General features: G+C 37.4%; 1 protein-coding gene and 1 pseudogene across 1 annotated transcript in view; both read right to left on the bottom strand.

Moving 5' to 3' along the window:
• Positions 1–21,105, bottom strand: part of DNAH8 (dynein axonemal heavy chain 8) — a 314,414-nt gene that overhangs the window by 278,868 nt on the left and 14,441 nt on the right. The window contains exons 7-10 of the mRNA XM_068961103.1: positions 18,857–19,033; positions 16,436–16,549; positions 10,943–11,050; positions 8,557–8,658 (exon numbers count right to left, since the gene is read on the bottom strand). Coding sequence (XP_068817204.1) covers positions 8,557–8,658; positions 10,943–11,050; positions 16,436–16,549; positions 18,857–19,033 — 501 coding nt within the window. The remainder of the gene's footprint in view (positions 1–8,556; positions 8,659–10,942; positions 11,051–16,435; positions 16,550–18,856; positions 19,034–21,105) is intronic.
• On the bottom strand, positions 5,647–6,485 carry LOC138069629 (dnaJ homolog subfamily C member 2 pseudogene; annotated as a pseudogene).

Genomic DNA, 21,105 nt, shown 5'->3' with positions numbered 1-21,105 from the left:
GACATTGAAGCTGAAACTCCAGTACTTTGGCCACCTGATGCATAGAGCTGACTGATGCTGGGACAGATTGAGGGCAGGAGGAGAAGGGGACGACAGAGGATAAGATGGTTGGACTGCATCACCGACTCAATGGACACGGGTTTGGGTAGACTCCGGCAGTTGGCGATGGACAGGCAGGCCTGGCGTGCTGCGGTTCATGGGGTCGCAAAGAGTCGGACACGACTGAGCAACTGAACTGGGATACCACTGGGCCATTCAACCAGGCAAAAAAAGAGGACAGTGTTACCAGTCTCTAGTAGGAATTCACTGTCATGTCAAGCGAACCAAACCATCTTTCAAAAAATGTTCAACTTTTTCAAAGACACCAATGTGCAGTCAAATCTCTAACATACTGTCACCTCCCTAGTTCTGACTCTTCCATCTCCCTCTTGACTCCAGAAGGACCGACGTGATTACATTGGGCCCACTTAGATAATCCAGGATAACCTCGCCATCCTTAATTCCTCCTACAATCTGAGTTCCCCCTTGACATTTAATGTAACAAATTCCAGGGATTAGGATGAGGACATCTTTATTCTGTCTACCTCAGCCACTAAATCAGAATATCTGTGAGTGAGACACAGAAATCCGTATGTTCAACCAGTTTCTCAGTTGATTCCTATAAACATTCAGGTTTCTATAACTAGTCACATACCTACTTCTAACTATAACAGATAGTCCCGCATATCAATTTCTAAAACAAAATCTTACTCTCTTCAAGGTTACTGATAATTTTTCACTCGACTTCCTTGAGATGCTAGGAATACAGACAAGATCCTTCTCCTCCTGGAATATGCCATCTGATAGAAATTACTTTATATTATTTCTTCACTACTAACCAATTCCTTCATGTTGGATAGATAAGGTCCTGAATAATAATTCTTACCATTGCTTCTTCCAACCCATTTGAAAATTATTCCCCAAAACTATACAGTAAAAGTTTCCTGAAAAGATTTCAGATGTGATAGAAATTGGGTTAAACTAGAATTCAGAAAACCAAACTTTCATTTCTAATTCAGTAAGTAAATATCTAGTGACCTGAAGGATATTAAAAGAATTATGAGAATAAATTGCTAAGTTCTATGTCAAGAGTTCTGACTCCTGCTAATAGGTCAGCTTGGAGGGAATGATCTCTGCCTCCCACTCCAAAAATTAACACTGGAGAAATTCTAGATGGCAACATGGAATCCAAAAAATAACAACAACAACAGAAATGATTAAACTTCCAGGAAGAGTATGGGTTGTTTTGAATCTGAGGATTGAGCGAGCAAGAATGATTAAAAAAACAATGGAAGAAGATAAGTAATACTTTTAACGAATAAGGGGACATATTATATAATAAAGTAAAGATTAATAAGATAATATTATCAACATTATGGCAATAATTTCAACTTTTAGAAAAATTGAATAAATTCCTCAAAAATATAAACTTACCAAACTGACTCAAGAATAAATGAAATAAAAGTGAAAAAAATTAGTTTTTTTAAAAAAATGAAACTATGTATTTTTTAAAAATATATGCCAGGGACTAATATCTAGAATATATAAAGAACTCTTGCAACTCAACAAAAGCAGAACAAACTCAGTTCAAAAGTGAGTAAGGGATTTGAAAGCTATTTCTCCAAGGAAGATATACAAATTGCCAATATGTATTTGAAAATAAGCTCAACTGTTACTAGGCATTCAGTCAGTTCAGTCGCTCACTCGCGTCTGACTCTTTGCGGCCCCATGAATCGCAGCACACCAGGCCTCCCTGTCCATCACCAACTCCCGGAGTTCACTCAGACTCACGTCCATCAAGTCCGTGATGCCATCCAGCCATCTCATCCTCTGTCATCCCCTTCTCCTCCTGCTCCCAATCCCTCCCAGCATCAAAGTCTTTTCCAATGAGTCAACTCTTCACATGAGGTGGCCAAAGTACTGGAGTTTCAGCTTTAGCATCATTCCTTCCAAAGAAATCCCAGGGTTGATCTCCTTCAGAATGGACTGGTTGGATCTCCTTGCAGTCTCTCAAGACTCTCAAGAGTCTTCTCCAACACCACAGTTCAAAAGCATCAATTCTTCGGTGCTCAAAGAAAAAGAAAAAATAACAAGCACTGGTGTGTATGTGAAGAAACCGGAACTCTCATTTATTGCTGGTGAGAATGTAAAATGGAACAGCAGCTATGGAAAACTGCTTAATGGTTGTGCAAAAAGTTAAACATAGAATATCCATATGATCCAGCAATTCCATTTTTAGGTATACACTCAAAATAAAGAGACTCAAAGAGCTCATTACACAACAATGTTCATATCAGCATTATTCACAATAGTCAGAAAGTGGTTAACAACCCAAATGTCTATCAAAAGATGAATGGATAAACAAAATGTGGTATATCCACACAATGGATAATACTCAGCCATAAAAAAGAATGAAATTCTAATACATGCCACAATACAAACTTTGAAAACATGTATGTTAAAAAAGAGACCAGCACTGAAGGACAAATACTGCCTGACTTCACCTAAATAAAACACCTAGAATAGACAAATACATGAAGACAGAAAGTAGAACAGAGATGACCAGGGGCTTGGAGACAGGGAATCAGTTGCTGTTTAATGGATAAAGAGTCTCAGTCTGTGGAGATGAAAACATTCCAGAAATTGATAGTGGTAATGGTTACACAATATTGTAAATGAGCTTAATGCCACTGAACCACAAATTTTAAAACAGTTAAAATGGTAAATTTTACATTGTGTATATTTTATCACAATTTTTAACATTTTAATGATAAAAGGAAACAATAATTTTTAAATCTTTCCACAAAAAACTCAAGCTCAATGAGTTACATGAGTTCTATCCGGATTTTTTTTTGTATAGTACCTGCAGTTTTATAGTACTCAGCAGAGTATAGTTTGTATAGTACTCAGCAGTGGCCACAGGACTAGAAGAGGTCAGTTTTTATTCCAATCCCAAAGAAAGGCAATGCCAAGGAATGCTCAAACTACCACACAGTTGCACGCATCTCACACACTAGCAAAGTAATGCTTAAATTCTCCAAGCCAGGCTTCAACAGTACGTGAACTGTGAACTTCCAGATGTTCAAGCTGGATTTAGAAAAGGGAGAGGAACCAGAGATCAAATTGTAAACATCCGTTGGATCATCAAAAAAGCAAGAGAGTTCCAGAAAAACATCTACTTCTGCTTTATTGACTACGCCAAAGCCTTTGACTGAAAATTCTTAAAGAGCAGGGAATACCAGACCACCTGACCCGTCTTCTGAGATATATGTATGCAGGTCAAGAAGCAACAGTTAGAAGTGGACGTGGAAAAACAGACTGGTTCCAAATTGGGAAAGGAGTACGTCAAGGCTATATATTGTCACCCTGCTTATTTAACTTATATGCAGAGTACATCACACGAAACGCTGGGCTGGATGAAGCACAAGCTAGAATCAAGATTGCCAGGAGAAATATCAATAACCTCATACACATAGATGACACCACCCTTACGGCAGAAAGCTAAGAGGAACTAAAGAGCCTCTTGATGAAAGTGAAAGACGAGAGTGAAAAAGTTGGCTTAAAACTCAACATTTGGAAAACTAAGATCATGGCATCTGATCTCATCATTTCATAGCAAATAGATGGGGAAGCAATGGAAACAGTGAGAGACTTTATTTTTGGGGGGCTCCAAAATCACTGCAGATTTGTGACTCCAGTCATGAAATTAAAAGATGCTTGATCCTTGGTAGAAAAGCTCTGACCAACCTAGACAGCATATTAAAAAGCAGAGATATTACTTTGCCAACAAACGTCCATCTAGTCAAAGCTATAGTTTTCCCAGTAGTCATGTATGGAGGAAAAAGTTGGATTATAAAGAAAGCTGAGTGCTGAAGAATTCATGATTTTGAACTGTGGTGTTGGAGAAGACTCTTCAGAGTCCCTTGGACTGCAAGATCAAACCAGTCCATCCTAAGAAAATCAGTCCTGAATATTCACTGGAAGGACTGATGCTGAAGTTGAAATTCTGATACTTTGGCCACCTGATGTGAAGAACTGACTCATTGGAAAAGACCCTGATGCTGGGAAAGATTGAAGGTGGGAGGAAAAGGGGACAACAGAGGATGAGATGGTTGGATGGCATCACCAACTTGATGGACATGAGTTTGAGTAAGCTCCAAGAGTTGGTGATGGACAGAGAAGCCTGGCGTGCTGCAGTGCATGGGGTAGAAAAGAGTCGGACATGACTGAGTGACTGGACTGAACTCAACTTAACTTGCAGTTTTATTTTTTAAATGCACATACAACAGTCTGTCATTATGTCATTTCATGGCTCTATCTGAATTCAGCACTTGTTCTTGAGCATCATTCCTTGCTTTCACCATCTTAGCAAGTTTCATATGTCACTTTGGTAGTCCTTTTTGTAGTGCCAGATACTGCTTCTGCTATTTTTCCCCATCTTCCAGGTGCATTTACTACCCAATAAATACATTTTCAAAGCTTGTTCCAAAAGCTTCTGTTCTTCTATTGTCAAGACGTGAAATCTGCACATGGATTTTCAAATTGTTCCAAAGGTGCTGACAGAACCTTCAAGGTACTGTCAATTTGAGGCTCCTCTCCATACAGTATGCCATCTTTTCGATGATGGCCAAGTTTTTAGAGACTCTTCTTTGCCAATGAAATCTTTGGCAGTTTTCTTGACTCCCAGAAGTAGAATACACATTCATGTAATTGGTAATAATTTCTCATCTTGAATTTGTCCCAGCAAGGAAGAGGCTCACGGATTTAATTAGCAATTGCAGATCAATTCTCTTCTGACCAATTTTTACTGCCATTTCCACCTTCAACAGTTGATGTCTCTGCATTTTTAGATACTTGGCACATACTCACCTTCCTTTCTCTTCTACTTTGCTCATTTTCTTCTATCTGTTTTGCCAGAGCAATTATTCCTATTTCTTTTGTAGGTGATGTGAGTTTCTCACTGAAGTACAGTAAGCTTGCAAGTTCAAGGGTATCACCAAGTTTTTCCACTTCTTCCATTACTTTAATTGACTTCATTGCATCATCAGAAATGTGATTCCAGATCTTCCATGAATTTTGAAGTTTTTGCTACCTTTCCCTTTTCTTATGGAGATATAGTTGACATATAACATTACATCAGGTGGCGCTAGTGTTAAAGAACCCACCTGCCAATACAGGAGACATAGACGTGGGTCCCATCCCTGGGTGGGGAAGATCCCCTGGAGGAGGGCATGGCAACCTACTCCAGTATCCTTGCCTGGAGAATCCCATGGACAGAGGAGCCTGGTGGCCTATGGTCCACAGGGTTGCAAAGAGTAGGACATGACTGAGCAACTTAGCATGCGCACACAACATTATATTAGTTTCAGGTGTAAAACATAATGATTTTATATTGCCTTTCCCTCTTAATGGCTTTTTTTCCTCTGGATATCTTTTTTCTTCTTTTCCAGTAATGCATTTTGACAAACTTCCTCTTCTTTCTCCTTAGTTACCCAAACACCTTCTAATTGAGCTCATCTCTATTTTCTTTAGCTTCTTTCTTCTTCATTTTTCCTTCTGTTTTTCTTCTTGCATCACAGTTATACGCATTAGCAACTGACCTTCCATTCATTTCTTCTTTTTTCTTTATGCCCTTGTTGCTCTGTTCTGCTTTTCAATCTCTCTTCTTATCATGACATTCTGCTTTTTTTCCCCTTCATTTAAATAAGAAAACTCTCTCCAAGAATAAAAATTATACCAGCAGGAATAAAATGCCTCTACAAAAAGGATGAATTCATATCATTAGGTTTATGTTTTCTTTTTTACCACCTGGAATACATTTCAAACACTTGGGAAAATACTTAGAAGAAACTATCTGTTGCTTCACTTCTAGAAGGAACTGAGTTATCAAAAGCAAGAACTATATTCTTAATTTCTCCTCTTGTCACCAAATCAGACTTTTCATAAGCTCTATTTATGCAAGTGAAGTTGTCATTATCTCCTTCTTTAAATGGCTCACCAGCTCTTCGGGTACTGTTTTTTTTTTTAATATAAATTTATTAATTTTAATTGGAGGTTAATTACGTTACCATATTGTATTGGTTTTGCCATACATCAACATGAATATGCCACAGGTATACACGTGTTCCCCAACCGCTGCTTTGCATGCTGCTTTGGTCTGTCTCTATCCAAAAACTGCATAATGATTCTGGTTCTGCCAGTCTTTGGGTTTAAGTGTTTTCAGGAAGAGAAACTATCCCAACTGCAATTCCTCATCTCCTGTTTCCTCTGACCCCTCTTCCTTCTCCTCTGGTTGAGAGGGCAGAGTGTGCTGATGGCAGTGCTCAGGACCCACCCTGCGAGCACAGCAGCTCGTGTCCTGGGTGGGGCACCGAGCATCCTTCCTTGCTCTGCCTCCCAGTCTCAGCCTCCCGCCTTAACTCCACAAAGCCCAGGATCCAGCACATGAAGAAAGCAAACCACTTCCAGGTGGAGACTTCCTGGTATGGCAATTTCTTTCGGACTTTCAAAATAACAGATCACGTTGATTTTCTACAGGCTCCTCCAGAGACTGGAAAAGATGAGAGTACTTTCTTCCCCTCCTTCAGTCATATTCATTCTGAAAACTTAGTGCCAGAAACACTGACAAGGATACTGTGAGAAAAGAAAATTTACAGGCTCTCTCTCTCTCATGAGTATAGTTGCAAAAGGTCCTACAGAAAAGTGTAGCAAAGTGAATTTAAGAATGTCTTTAAAAAGATAATTATACCATAAGTTGAGTTTACCCTAGGGATAGCAGAATAGTTTCATTTTCAGTTCAGTTCAGTTCAGTGGCTCAGTCATGTCTGACTCTCTGTGACCCCATGAATCACAGCATGCCAGGCCTCCCTGTCCATCACCATCTCCCGGAGTTCACTCAACCTCAAGTCCATTGAGTCGATGATGCCATCCAGCCATCTCATCCTCTATCATCCCCTTCTCCTCCTGCCCCCAATCCCTCCTAGCATCAGAGTCTTTTCCAATGAGTCAACTCTGCATGAGGTGGCCAAAGTACTGGAGTTTCAGCTTTAGCATCATTCCTTCCAAAGAAATCCCAGGGCTGATCTCCTTCAGAATGGACTGGTTGGACCTCCTTGCAGTCCAAGGGACTCTCAAGAGTCTTCTCCAACACCACAGTTCAAAAGCATCAGTTCTTCGGCACTCAGCTTTCTTCACAGTCCAACTCTCACATCCATACATGACCACTGGAAAAACCCCATAGCCTTGACTTTAGATAACCTAAAAATGTCATCTAAGCTATACTCCAGTACTTTGGCCACCTAATGCGAAGAACTGACTCATCTGAAAAGACCCTGATGCTGGAAAGATTGAAGGCGGGAGGAGAAGGGGATGACAGAGGATGAGATGGTTGGATGGTATCACTGACTCAATGGACATGAGTTTGAGTGAACTGCAGGAGTTGGTGATGGACAGGGAGGCCTGGATTGCTGCAGTCCTTGGGGTCACAAAGAGTTGGACACAACTGAGCAACTGAACTGAACTGAACTGAACTGAAGCCACTCTCTCAATCCATCCACCCTCTCCCTCCCATACTGTGTCCACAAGTCTTTCTGTCTGTCTGTGCCTCCATTGCTGCCCTGCAAATAGCTTCATCGGTACCATCTTTCCAGACTCCATGCACATGTGTTAATATACAATATCTGTCTTTCTCTTCCTAACTTACTTCACTCTGTACAATAGGCTCTAGGTTCATCCCCCTCTTTAGGACTGACTCAAATACACAAGGAGCTCAATCCAGTGCTCTATGACAACCTAGAGGGGTGGGATTGGTTGGGAGATGGGAAGGAGGTTCAAGAGAGAAGAGACAGATGTATACCTGTGACCAACTGATGTTGACGTGTGGCAGAAACCAGCACAATATTGTAAAGCGAATATCTTACAATAAAAAATTTTCAAAAATGTCATCTATTACGTTAACAGATTAAAGAGAAAAATTTTATAACCTCCTCGATGAATAAGTGCATAAAAACTTTCTTCAAAACCCATTCATAACTTTTAATAATATCTCCTAGTAACCAAAATTAGGAGTAAAACTTCCTGGAATCTAATCAATGATGTACTAAAGCATCAAACCAAACGGGGAAATGTTAGAAGCATTTTCTTCCAAAAGAAGATCAAAATAAGATGCCAACTATCACGAGATCTACTTAAGGATGTATGACAGTCCCAGCCAATGAAAAAGGCAAGAAAATGAAATTTAACAGGGGATGGAGTAAGAGGAGTGGTCAGAGCATATGTAACAGTACACAAGAGGTGTCTGATACAGGCAGCCCCACGGAGAAGCTGAGGATTAAATGGTGCCCCACCAGGAGCACTAAACATAGAGGGAAGTGGACAATTTTAATGAAGTTCTTTTCATTTGCTCATGCTACTCTGTACAATACTTCTTCAAAGTTAGCATACTTTATCAATGAAAAAAGTGAACAAAATTGAGCCAGATGGTAAAAGCTTTAAGAAAATAAAAATACTTGTACAAACCTGAATTTTCTTTAGTACCACTGGTGTTTCCTGATCCCATACATGATTAGTTCCCCCATCAGTAATATATGCTTTACATGCTGTCACCATTTGGTTGGTTACCTAAAATAAATACAAGTCCAAAATAACTATACGTAGAGAAAGAAATAAAACAAGTTTTTAAAAGCGTAAGCATGTTCTAAATCAAAAACGTGATAAATAGCAAACAGAAAGTTAATTAATTACAGAATACAAAAAACAGAGAAATACACATTTCAGTCAAAACAAAGAAAAGCCAAAGTCATATTTACCTACTTCATTTAACTCGGTGTCACTGGGGCTAACAGTTTCAAAGTCAACTATATTTACCCCTTGTCTATTTCTCTCCTAATTAGGACTTAATCCAGTCCAACTATGATTCTTCACTATCCTTCACATGCAAACTAAATATTAACTTAACCACCTCTTACATCCCCCAAAATAGTGAAGGGAAAAAAAAAAAAAAACCAAGATAGCCATTTACATGGTCAGGAAGTTAGATCAAGATGGCACACTGACATACAAAAATTTTAGAGAATTCCTAAAATATGGAATCAAATCTAAGGGGGGAAAAAAGGACTAGAGAAAGCCAGTAACCTTCTGGAGACGGTTACTTGAAGGTGAAACCGCTATGGAAATTTTTTTAAGACAGGAGGCAATGTGAGGTGACCCTTAGCAGCAACCCTGAACACTGAATTTGGAGCAACTTGTACAGCAGGCAACAGTGACATATGCTGAAAGGATAAACCAATAAGTAGACCACAGCTTTGGGGAGGTGTGACCTGAGGAGCTACTGCACCCATAAGAGGACACATCAGAGAGAAAGCTACTCCCACTCCCTCCAACAGTAAGTTATGCCCCTCACTCACAAGAGACAGACAAAATAATCAAAACCCAGAGGCAAATCAGGAATCTCAAACACAAAGATGGGCAGACAACCAAGAACCATCAAGCAACTGAAGAAAACAAACACGGCGACAGAAGCATTAAATTCAACAGAGAGAGAAAAGACAGCAAAGACATGCGTGAAATCTTTTAAAGTAGCTTTTATTAAGTAAATTAGTTTGTGAGAAAGAGATGAGAGGATTTTTACATCATGAAAAGGAAACAACAAAAGAACTTGGAAACTGAAATTTGTATTGACCAGTAATTGGGATACAAATAAAGAGGCAGTGAGTGAGCTGAAAGATCAAAGGACAGAGATGGACCCAAAAGATAATAATTAATGAATACAGATTTTAGATTCAAGAAAAGGGAATAAATTGTATAGGTGGATATAATCAGGAGTAAAGAGGAAAAGTTCCCCCAAATGAAGAGAGACGACAGTCTTTTTTAAGTAAAACAAACTCGGCAAGTAGAGAACAAAATAAATCTAAAAAGAGCATTACTTTGAAATTTTAGAAGTTCAAGAATAAATAAAGAAAATCCTAAAATCTTCCTATGAGAATAAAATAGGTTTCCTACAAAGGAAGAACAGTAAGATACAACAACATAGTACACAATGGCATCTTCGAAGTTCCAGGGAAAAATTATATTGAACTTAAGAAATCCAAACTAACATTTGAGTGGTAGGACAAAATGAAGCAATTTTCAGACATGCAGGAATTCAAAGGGCTCACCACAGAAACCCTCTCTGGAAGAATTACTTAAGAATTTTTTTCAGCAAAAGAAATAATAAATCCAAGACAAAGGAAGACGTGGAAATCACAACGCAGATCAAAGAAACGAGCAATACTTAGATTTCAGTCTGAACACCTGTTGATTCATAATGTTGAAAAAACAGCAACAATAACATGGAACTAGCAATCTCCACGTGGAACATGTAGCAAAGAGGAAGACAAGCAACAGGGAAGTATCCTAAAGTTCCTGCCATGTTTGGGACATAGATAATGAATGATTAAACCTATCCTTTGATTTAAAAAACAAAGGTTGAAATGTGACTGTTATGTTCTGCTTGAGTTATTTACAAGTAAATTCTATTCATGTGTTTCTTGGATAATTTTTTCAATTATTTAAAACAATCAAATGACACTACATGGTAAGATTTTACCTAAACTACAGTGTGCATAGAAGTAGCTAAGAAGCATTATTAACAATACACCCAACTTTTACCTCTTATGCAAAACTATTTGGAATAAATAAATTAGAAAATCATCAGATACATTTAAACAAGTCTTGGGCACTCACCTCTGACAAGCAGAAAAGTCCCCCTTCAATTAAGTACAATTGATTCCAGGCAACATCTTTCTTTTCTTGTCCACAAAGTATGAAAATCCAGAATTTCCCTTTTCCCTTCTCTGGCTCAAATGGAAAGCACTGCTAACTTTTTCACAGGGTTACATGTATGGCTTCTTCCCTTGAAACTCACCTTGATAAACAATGAGGTCATTCTCTCAGAAGTATTATAGTACCTGGACACACTGTGAATCATTCTGATAGCATTTATCAAATTTTGTATTCCACGTGCCATGGAAACCTAAAATTGAAATATAGCAAGTGAATTCCACCATATGTTCATATTTTTAATAACCAGAAAGCTATAATATTCAAAACTCTAAACTTACATAAAATAGTGTAACATTTTACTAAATGCCAAGTGGTATCCTTGACAGGATACTGAAACAGAGACATCAGTTTTGACAAATGTGCCAAGGTAATGCAAGATGTTAACAGGAGAAATTAGCTGAAGAGAATTCTGTACTATCATTTGCAACTTTTCTGTACATGTAAACTTCAACTTTTATTTATGTGAATTTCCTGGAAGTTCAGTGGTTAAAGCTTGGTACTTCCACTGCAGGGGTCCCAGGTTCAATCCCTGGTTAGGGAACTAAGATGCTGCAAGCCATATGACATGGCCTAAAAAAAAAAAAAATTTTTTTTTGTCGTTTAAAGAAAAGATTTTGGAAGTGAAAGTTATTTAAGGATTAACAGCTCAAGTTGTTCTTTTTAAAGATGAAGAAACAGATATCTTAAGGGGTAAAATGACTAATGTATGGTTAAAAAGTTGGTTATTGGTTATTCGACTCAATTCGCCTATCAGCAAACCTAGGAAGTACTCCCAGGTTCTAACAGTACTGACAGAATTCCAAATATAAGGAAACTATCCTGGAGGAGGTCAAGGCAGCGTGGGAGAGACGCAAACAAACCACTGAAACAAGTAGAATGGCATGGACCAAAGCAGAGCAAGTGCATCCGAGATATCAAACTATTGGTAACATACACTGAAAGGTTACTATGCACCAGGCACTAAGCAAAGAGCTTCACATACTATCTAAATTTATGCTGACAATGACCCTTTAGGGCAGGTTTGATTTCATCAGATCTGAAACATCACTGATTGTAAGACTGAACCGCTGCTTTAGGTGCTACTAAGAAAGGGGGAGAAAAAGCAAGAGAGTTCCAGAAAAACATTTACTTCTGCTTTATTGATTATACCAAAGCCTTTGACTGTGTGGATCACAACAAACTGTGGAAAATTCTTCAAGAGATGGGAATACCAGACCACCTTACCTCACTCCTGAGAAATCTGCATGCGGGTCAAGAGACAGCAGTTAGAACTGGACATGGATCAACAGATTGGATCCAAATCAGGAAAGGAGTATGTCGAGGCTGTATATTGTCACCCTGCTTATTTAACTTATATGCAGATACATCATACAAAATGCCAGGCTTGATGAAGCACAAGCTGAAATCAAGATTTCCAGGAGAAATATCAATAACCTCAGATACACAGATGACACCACCCTTATGGCAGAAAGCAAAGAAGAACTAAAGAGCCTCTTGATGAAAGTGAAAGAGGAGAGTGAAAAAGCTGGCTTAAAACTCAACATTCAGAAAATTAAGATGGTGGCATCCGGTCCCATCACTTCATGGCAAATAGATGGGGAAACAATGGAAACAGTGGCAGACTTTATTCTTTTGGGCTCCAAAATCACTGAAGATTGTGACTGCAGTTGCGCAATTAAAAGATGCTTGCTCCTTGGAAGAAAAGCTATGACCAACCTAGACAGCATATTAAAAAACAGAGACATTCCTTTGCCGACAAAGGTCCATCTAGTCAAAGCTATGGCTTTTCTACTAGTCATGTATGGACCTTAGAGCTGGACCATAAAGAAAGCTGACCGCCAAAGAAATTATGCTTTTGAACTGTGGTGTTGGAGAAGACTCTTGAGAATCCCTTGGACTGCAAGGAGATCAAACCAGTCAATCTTAAAGGAAATCAGTCCTGAATATTCATTGGAAGGACTGAAAGTCCTATACGTTGGCCACCTGATGCAAAGAACTGATTCATTGGAAAAGACCCTGATGCTGGGAAAGATTGAAGGCGGGAGGAGACAGGGATGACAAAGGATGAGATGGTTGGATAGCACCATCAACTTGATGGACACGAGTTTGAGTAAGCTCCAGGAGTTGGTGATGGACAGGAAAGCCTGGTGTGCTGCAGTCCATGGGGTCACAAAGAGTCGGACACGACTGAGCGACTGGATTGAACTGAAGAAAGTGGGGTGAGATGCTCAAGACAGGGAGTCTAACTCCCACAAAAAACTAAGCCACCAAACTATGCATGAAATTAACAACCCATGAAGAAAGATAGGAGCAAAGCCTATGTGTCCCAATCCTGCTCTTTGAGAGGAGATGGAAAATAAACTCTTCTGAGATTTTGTACCACAAGCTGGTGCTCACTCACTGCTATCTGAATTCACACCAACACTATCAAAACCGAAACATACACTACCCTCCCAAGAAAGAACTAATCATCTCAGATGGTGTCATGTTCACAATGATTCATAAAACTTGACTGGCTATAAAATGTACTCTGAGTACATTAAATGTGAAATGTGAAAATGTGAAAAAAGTGAGTCAGAATCTATAAAGTATTAACTATTCCCATTTTGCAAATGAGAAAATAGAAATGTGGAGAAGTACCTTGTCCAAGTCCCACAGCTCTAACATAAGCATAGCTATGTGCCTGAGATTTTGAGATCCTGTTTTTAACCTTGATGCAAATCACTGTGGAAGAACAGATAAGGTCAGTGGTATTCCTGACCTCCAGTAGTTTGCCTTTTAATCGTTAGGACAATTTAAAATATATAAAAAGATTTTTTTAATGGTGGTGGAATAAATAAAACCAGGGAAAACAACCACTGATGAGGGTACTACATGTCGTAGGTATGAGGTGTAACAATGACATCAGTTCAGTTCAGTCGCTCAGTCGTGTCCAACTCTTTGCAACCCCATGAACCGCAGCACACCAGGCCTCTCTGTCTATCACCAACTCCCAGAGTCCAGTCAAACCCATGTCCATTGAGTCAGTGATGCCATCCAACCATCTCATCCTCTGTTGTCCCCTTCTCCTCCTGCCCTCAATCTTTCCCAGCATCAGGGTCTTTTCAAATGAGTCAGCTCTTCGCATGAGGTGGCCAAAGTATTGGAGTTTCAGCTTCAACATCAGTCCTTCCAGTGAATACCCAGGACTGATCTCCTTTAGGATGGACTGGTTTGATCTCCTTGCAGTCCAAGGGACTCTCAAGAGTCTTCTCCAACACCACCATTCAAAAGCATCAAGACATAATTAAATCAATTTTATGTGGCTTATGAAAATTAGTATCATCACTTTTCATAGTATATCATTATCTGCAGGTCAACAAGATTCTAATGAAAATATGCCTAGAATTCCTTCCACCCTCAATAAGGCAACCTTAGAAAGAATGAAAAAGGCCTGGGGATTATATCAAATGGGCCCACCAGGAAAATGCCCTTCATCTGAATTTTAAACATTATCATTTATAATAATAGCTCCTTGGGTACACAGTTCTTGACTATACATAGAGTTTAGACATTTTATACATAAAAGGGATAAGAGTAGATATGCCTATAGCGCAATACCAGGATGAAAACATGAAACGCAAAATTCATAAAATTTTATCAACAAGAAATAGAAGCATATGCATCCACTTTTCCTGCTCAACTGGCAGTTACAAACTTAACAGCAACTGCTTTTAATGAGAATAAAGAAAATGAAGGGAAAAAAAGAATTTTTAAAACCACAGAAATGGCTTATGAGGGGGAAGAAATTATAAGACCTAATACTAATAGTACGTCACTAATTTTAAAAGATAATGTTCAAAATATTCCTACATCAAAGAATGTCAGAAGCTCAATAATAACAAAATAACAATAATAATGAAGTACATCCATGGCTAGAGCAACTGAACAAAGCTTTTATTCTCTATTTTATACAATTTCCATATGATTGTATGTGTGAATGTGAAGGGTGGGTCACCAGTCTGCTTAATATTTCTACTCTTGGGTAGAATTAAATCACTTGAATGTCATTATCAATGATTAAGGAAAACAACAAAAAATGGAATAAACTGAGAAATAACATCATCCCTCATCCTCACTGAATAAAGTTTTTTAAATTACTAGGATGAAAAGAAGTAAAACCAAAACTAAATGATTTGAAAATTATATAGTTTTAAACAAGTCTTTTGAATCATGATGTTGAAATTAGTGTACCTTAAAACTCTGAGGTCTTGGTAACAATAAAAAGCATTGTTATTTTCTTCCAAGTTTACTTTTTATAGTGAAAAGTTTTAAATATATAGAAAAGTACATAGAACATTATAAAATTCATATATATTCTCTTTCAGCATGCTTATTTTTATTTTATTTTTATATGATTTTTAAAGAATATATATTATTTTATTATGTTGAGGTACATTCCTACTATACCCAATTTATTGAGAATTTTTGTAGTATTTCGTCAAATGCTTTTTCTGCATCTATTGATAATCACATGTTATCTTTCATTCTGCTAACATGAGGTATCTCATTTATTGACTGGCATATGTTGAACCATCTGTGCATTCCAGAAATAAACACCCCTTGGTCATAGTGTGTGATTCTTTGAATGTGCTATGGAATTTGGCTTGCTACTGTTTTGTTGAGAATTTTTATATCTATATTCATCAGGAATATTGACCTGTAATTTTATTTTTTTGAGGTGTCCTTATCTGGCTTTGGTATTATTAGGGTAATGCTGGTTGAGCATCCTCTCTTGCTCACTCTAGGGTAAGTGAGTTGTTCTGCGCATAGGTCCATGTGATGTGCAATAGAAACAGACCCTCTCCAGTCAGTCTCCCCTTCAGAAGAGACCACATCCCCAACCCACAGCTTCTCTGCAGCCTCATGAGTGACCTTGAAGCAGATGTATTCAGCTACGTTGTGCCTGAATTCCTGACCTGCAAAAACTGTGATATAATAAATGCTTATTCTTTTAAGTCACTCAGTTCTGGTATAATTTGTTATAAGCAATGAACAATTAATATATTTGTCTTGCTCAACGTATAAATGAGGTCATAGTTATGATAATGCCACATATTTAAATGTGGGTTAAAATAATATAGTTTATGATTCATTACAGATATATAATAGGAAAAGACATCTTTTAAATAACTTTTGTGCAGTATACATTTTCCCAATATACACATATTGATTTTAAACATGCTAATTTTTAAAATGTATTGATTTTTACCTGGAGGATAATTGCTTTACAATATTGTGCTGTTTCTGCCATACATCAACATGTATCAGCCCTAGGCAAACATATGTCTCCTCCTCCTCCTCCTCCTCCTCCTCCTCCTCCCTCCCATCTCCCACCCCATCCTACCCTTCTACGTTGTCACAGCACCGGGTTTGAGCTCCCAGTGTCTGTCATACAGCAAACTCCCACCAACTATCTATTTTACATATGGTAATGTATATGTTTCAATGCTACTCTGTCAGTTCATCCCACCCTCTCCTTCCCCCACAGTAAACACGCTAATTTTTAAAACTACACTTTAAAAAGTATACTTACTAGATCATAGTTATAGAGAGGTTGACATACTTTTTCTAGAGTGTACAAATATCTGACATTATCTTTTGATTCATTAGCTGTATCTGTGATTCTTGCATCCAAATCACGCCAGTTCTAAGAAAAGAAAGTTTGAGTCCTGTGAAACATCCAAATATACCAGTAAGGTCTATCTATGTGCTAAGATTTAACCAAGAAATTCAAGCTGTCTTCCCTGGCCATACATATACTAAGATAGTAGATATTTAAATGTGATTAACATACCTTTTTCTCATATTATTTAAGACTTATAGTGGAGAAGGCAATGGCACCCCACTCCAGTACTCTTGCCTGGAAAATCCCATGGACGGAGGAGCCTGGTAGGCTGCAGTCCATGGGGTCGCCAAGAGTCGGACACAACTGAGCGACTTCACTTTCACTTTTCACTTTTCACTTTCATGCACTGGAGAAGGAGATGGCAACCCACTCCAGTGTTCTTGCCTGGAGAATCCCAGGGACGGGGGAGCCTGGTGGGCTGCTGTCTATGGGGTCACACAGAGTTGGACACGACTGAAGTGACTTAGCAGCAACCGCAGCATAGTTACTATAAATATCTTAAGTGACTTAAGTCTCATTACTTTTGTAATTAATATTCTGTCTGTAGGCTTCAACCAGATGTGCTTCTACCTGGAGTACTTTTCTAGGTTAGTTATTTGTGACATTACATTATTCTGAGTCTTCAAGAATGGGTCAAGTTATTAGAAGAACACATTATTCCAAGAAAATATCCCTATCAGCAAAGTGACCTTCTCATATTCAGTAATAATGTACAGAGATGCTCAGGGACCATGGAGACTTACCTCATGCAATATACATAACCACTGATAAACAGCCACAGCAGTAAAGAACTATCAGAATTAGGACAAATAATACTACCTACAAACTAATATCTGAATTTTTTTTCAATGATAGAAAGATATAAACCAACATTTCTCAGGAGAACAAATGCAAGGAGCCAGTAAACTTTAAAAGATACTCAACTTCACTATTAACAAGCAAAAGCCAAAATGACTAGCCATTTTCTACATGTCAGACTGGCAAAAAAAATTTTTAACTGATAATAAATACTAACAAAGTTGTAGAGTATATACCCCAGGAAAATACTTGATTGTAGGCACATAGAAGATTTAACTGTATTAATGTTTGTGAACATATAAAAAAAGAACAAATTTCCTCAAAAAATTAAACACAGAGCTAGTGTTTGACCCAGAAATCCCACTCTTAGGCATATATAAGAAAATGTCCACACAAGAACCTGTATAAAAATGTTCACAGCGGCATTATTCATAATAGCCAAAAAGAAGAAACAATGCAAATATTTATAAACTGATAAACAAATTGTGGTATTTATCTATAATGGAATATTATTCAACTGTGAAAAAGAATAAGTACTGATACATGCTAAAACATGGATAAACCTTGAAAACATTAAGCCAAGTGAAAGAAAGCAGTAACAAAAGACCACATACTATATGATTCCATTTATATGAAATGTCCAATCTACAAATCTACAGAGATAAAAAAGTGGACTGGTGGTTACTTAGGACTGGTGTGAGGGGAAAGAGACAGGTAGAGATGGAAAGTGATAGCTAAAAGGTACAGGGGTTTCTTTTTGAAGTAATGAAAATATTCTAAAATTGATGATTACACAATTCTATGATTACAGTAAAAGCCACTGAATTTTGCTCCTTAGATGAAAGAGATGAACAGCATGTGAATTTTACCTTGAGATTGTTGAAAAAAAAAAGAAACTATTTCACTGTCTAAAAATAGGAAAATGATTAGCTAGAACCTGGTGCATTAATTTTCTGGAAAACTACACAGCTTGATCTGACAGGCATAACTCTCTAAGATATGCTACTAGGGGAAGAGGGAGTTAAAGAAAAATAGAATATGACACTGCATAATTTTTAAAAATTAGAGACACAAAACAAACATGTGTGTGTGTGTGTATGTATTAGGAAGAAACAGAAAAAAACCTGGAAAGAATCAAGCCAAACCATTAAACCTCCAGGAAAGGAGGTAGACTAGTGGGGTGAGATGTACAGTAGAGGACATTTTTGCTTTTGACTTTCTTGTAGTTATCTATTTCAATGAGCTGGTAACGATTTACAGTTTCAAAAACAATTTAAAAATAAATGGCAATCACCCTATACTAGTATTATCAAAATTGGTATGTGAAATATTGAGAAATAAATCTTCACTTTTATACTTCGTTTTCCTCTTCTGGAAGTAATTATGGTATATGAGAAAGCCTTACTCAAAGTTTTAGCATTTCTAAATACACAGTGCCAAGTATACGATGCAAAGAAGCAATTCAAGAAGGGTAATTTTCCAGTTGTTTATTTTGAAGTATACCTAACTTTAAAACACAAGGTCTTTTACCTTTAAGAGTTTGGAGTGTGCAACATTAAGCACATTTATAACAGCCTTACAACTTGGCCCTTTAATCTGTTCAATGATATAATTGAATTTGGCTGACATGCGTTTCCAGTGTTCCAATTCAGTGAGTGGACCCGAGTCATCAGCTTCTTTTCTCATCTGCTCACTCTCAATAAGTACCTGTAATCAAAAAAGTTCACAGCTTAGAAATGTTACTTTCTTCTTTTAAAATCTCATTATTTGCACTTTTTAAAAAAAAGTTAAAAGTATAAATGACAGTCAACACTGAATAATATTAAGAACTCTTAGTAAACCAAGACTAGAAGAGAATATCTTTACCATGATAATGAGTATCTACCAAAAATCAACAGCAAACATCATACTTAAAAATGAAATTTTAGAAAATACCACTTTGAAACCAAGGACAAGACAATTTCATCACTATCACCACCCACTTCTATTCAACCTGGACATGGAGATCACAGAACAATATAAGGAAAGTAAACAAAAGGTACAAGAACTGCGAAAAAAAAAAATGGCATAATCACAGATGGAATGGTTGGCCACATTTTAAAAATTCAAGAATATATAAAGACAGAATTTTATAACTAATAAAAGTGAACAATTCAGTAAGGTTTTGGCTGTATGTATTTAAATATTAGTATCACTTCTTTACAAGCCATCTAACAATCTAAAAATGTAATTTCTAAAATGACAGCATATGCTACAATAAGTAGTAACAACGTTAAGATATCTAGAGTTTAACAAAAGATGTACGAGATCTTCTTGGAGAAAATTAGAAAATTTACTTTCACCACACAAAATAAATAAATGGAGAAATATACCACGTTCATGGATTGGGAAATTCAGTAATATAAAAATGGCAATTTTCTCTAAATTAATATATACATTCAATGAAATTTCCAATCAAAATCTCGACAAGGCTTTTTTTCATGATACCTAACAAACTAGTATTAAAATTAATTTGGGAGAACATTTAACCAGAAATAATCAATGTAATTTTGAACAAAAACACTTGAAAGGGAATTAGCATACTAAATGTTGATTTGGTAAAAAGCAACAGAAATCAATGCAGTATGGTATGAATGCAAAGAACAAATGAGTAGACCAATGGGATAAATAAAAGAGTCTAGAAACTTGATACATAACACAAATTTGTTAGCAAAGAATGGACTACCAAATATAGCTCTGGGAAAACTGGCTCACTATACGGAAAGACAAAATTAGATTCCTACTTCGCTTTATACGTGCATGCTTCCTTCATGTCCAACTCTTTGCAACCCTATGGACTGTAGCCCACCAGGCCCCTGGATTCTCCAGGCAGAAACTTGGAATAGGATGCCATGCCCTCCTCCAGGGGATCTTCCTCAGGGGTCGTTCCCACATCTCCTGCAGCTCCTACATCACAGGCAGATTCTTTACTGCTGAGCCACTGGGGAAGCCTTTACATTATACACAGATACAAATACTTCCAGATACACTAATGCTTAAATGGTTTTAAAAAAATGGCAAAACCTTTAAAGAAAATATAGAGGATGGGGGTAAAACTATAAAGAAAGACATGGAATGGAATATCATGAAAGAAAATTGTAACCACTGGAAGTAAAAGAAGTTAAAATTGGGAAGAGAAATGCATGGGGATTACACGGTGCGGATAATGCTCTATTTCTTAACTTGCAAAAGTTACACAGGTGTTCATTTTACAATAATTTATTTATCTTATTAATTTTTGGTATTATTCATTTTTTACTCATTTTTGTATATTTCAGCATTTAAAATAAATAATTTAGGAGAATATCTTCACAACACGAGAGTACGAAAAGTGTTTCCTAAATACAAAATGCACAAAGCTTCTAGTCACTGGAGGTAGCTAAATTGAGGCTAGATTGCCATTTGTATCTCACATACATCCATTAAAACGTAAAACTTCCACATGACTAAAGACACCAATACCAACTGAAAATTCAGGACACAATAGGGAGCAACAAAAGATGAACAGCCGGAAAACATTATTCAAACTGAGTCTCAACAATTCAGTAAGACGTCATCAAGTAATCTGAAAGAAAACTAGATAAAGGATAAGAACAGCCAATTCAGCAAGCAGAGATCTAAATATCCATTAAGCATGCACAACCTCAGGACTTCCCTGGTGGTCCAGTGGTTAAAACTCTACTCTTTCTAGAGAATAGACTTATGGACTCGGGGAGAAGCGAGGAGAGGGTGAGATGTAT

Source organism: Capricornis sumatraensis, chromosome 22 (genome assembly GCF_032405125.1).
Source record: "Capricornis sumatraensis isolate serow.1 chromosome 22, serow.2, whole genome shotgun sequence".
NCBI lineage: Eukaryota > Metazoa > Chordata > Mammalia > Artiodactyla > Bovidae > Capricornis > Capricornis sumatraensis.
This window is presented reverse-complemented; position numbering and strand designations above follow the sequence as displayed.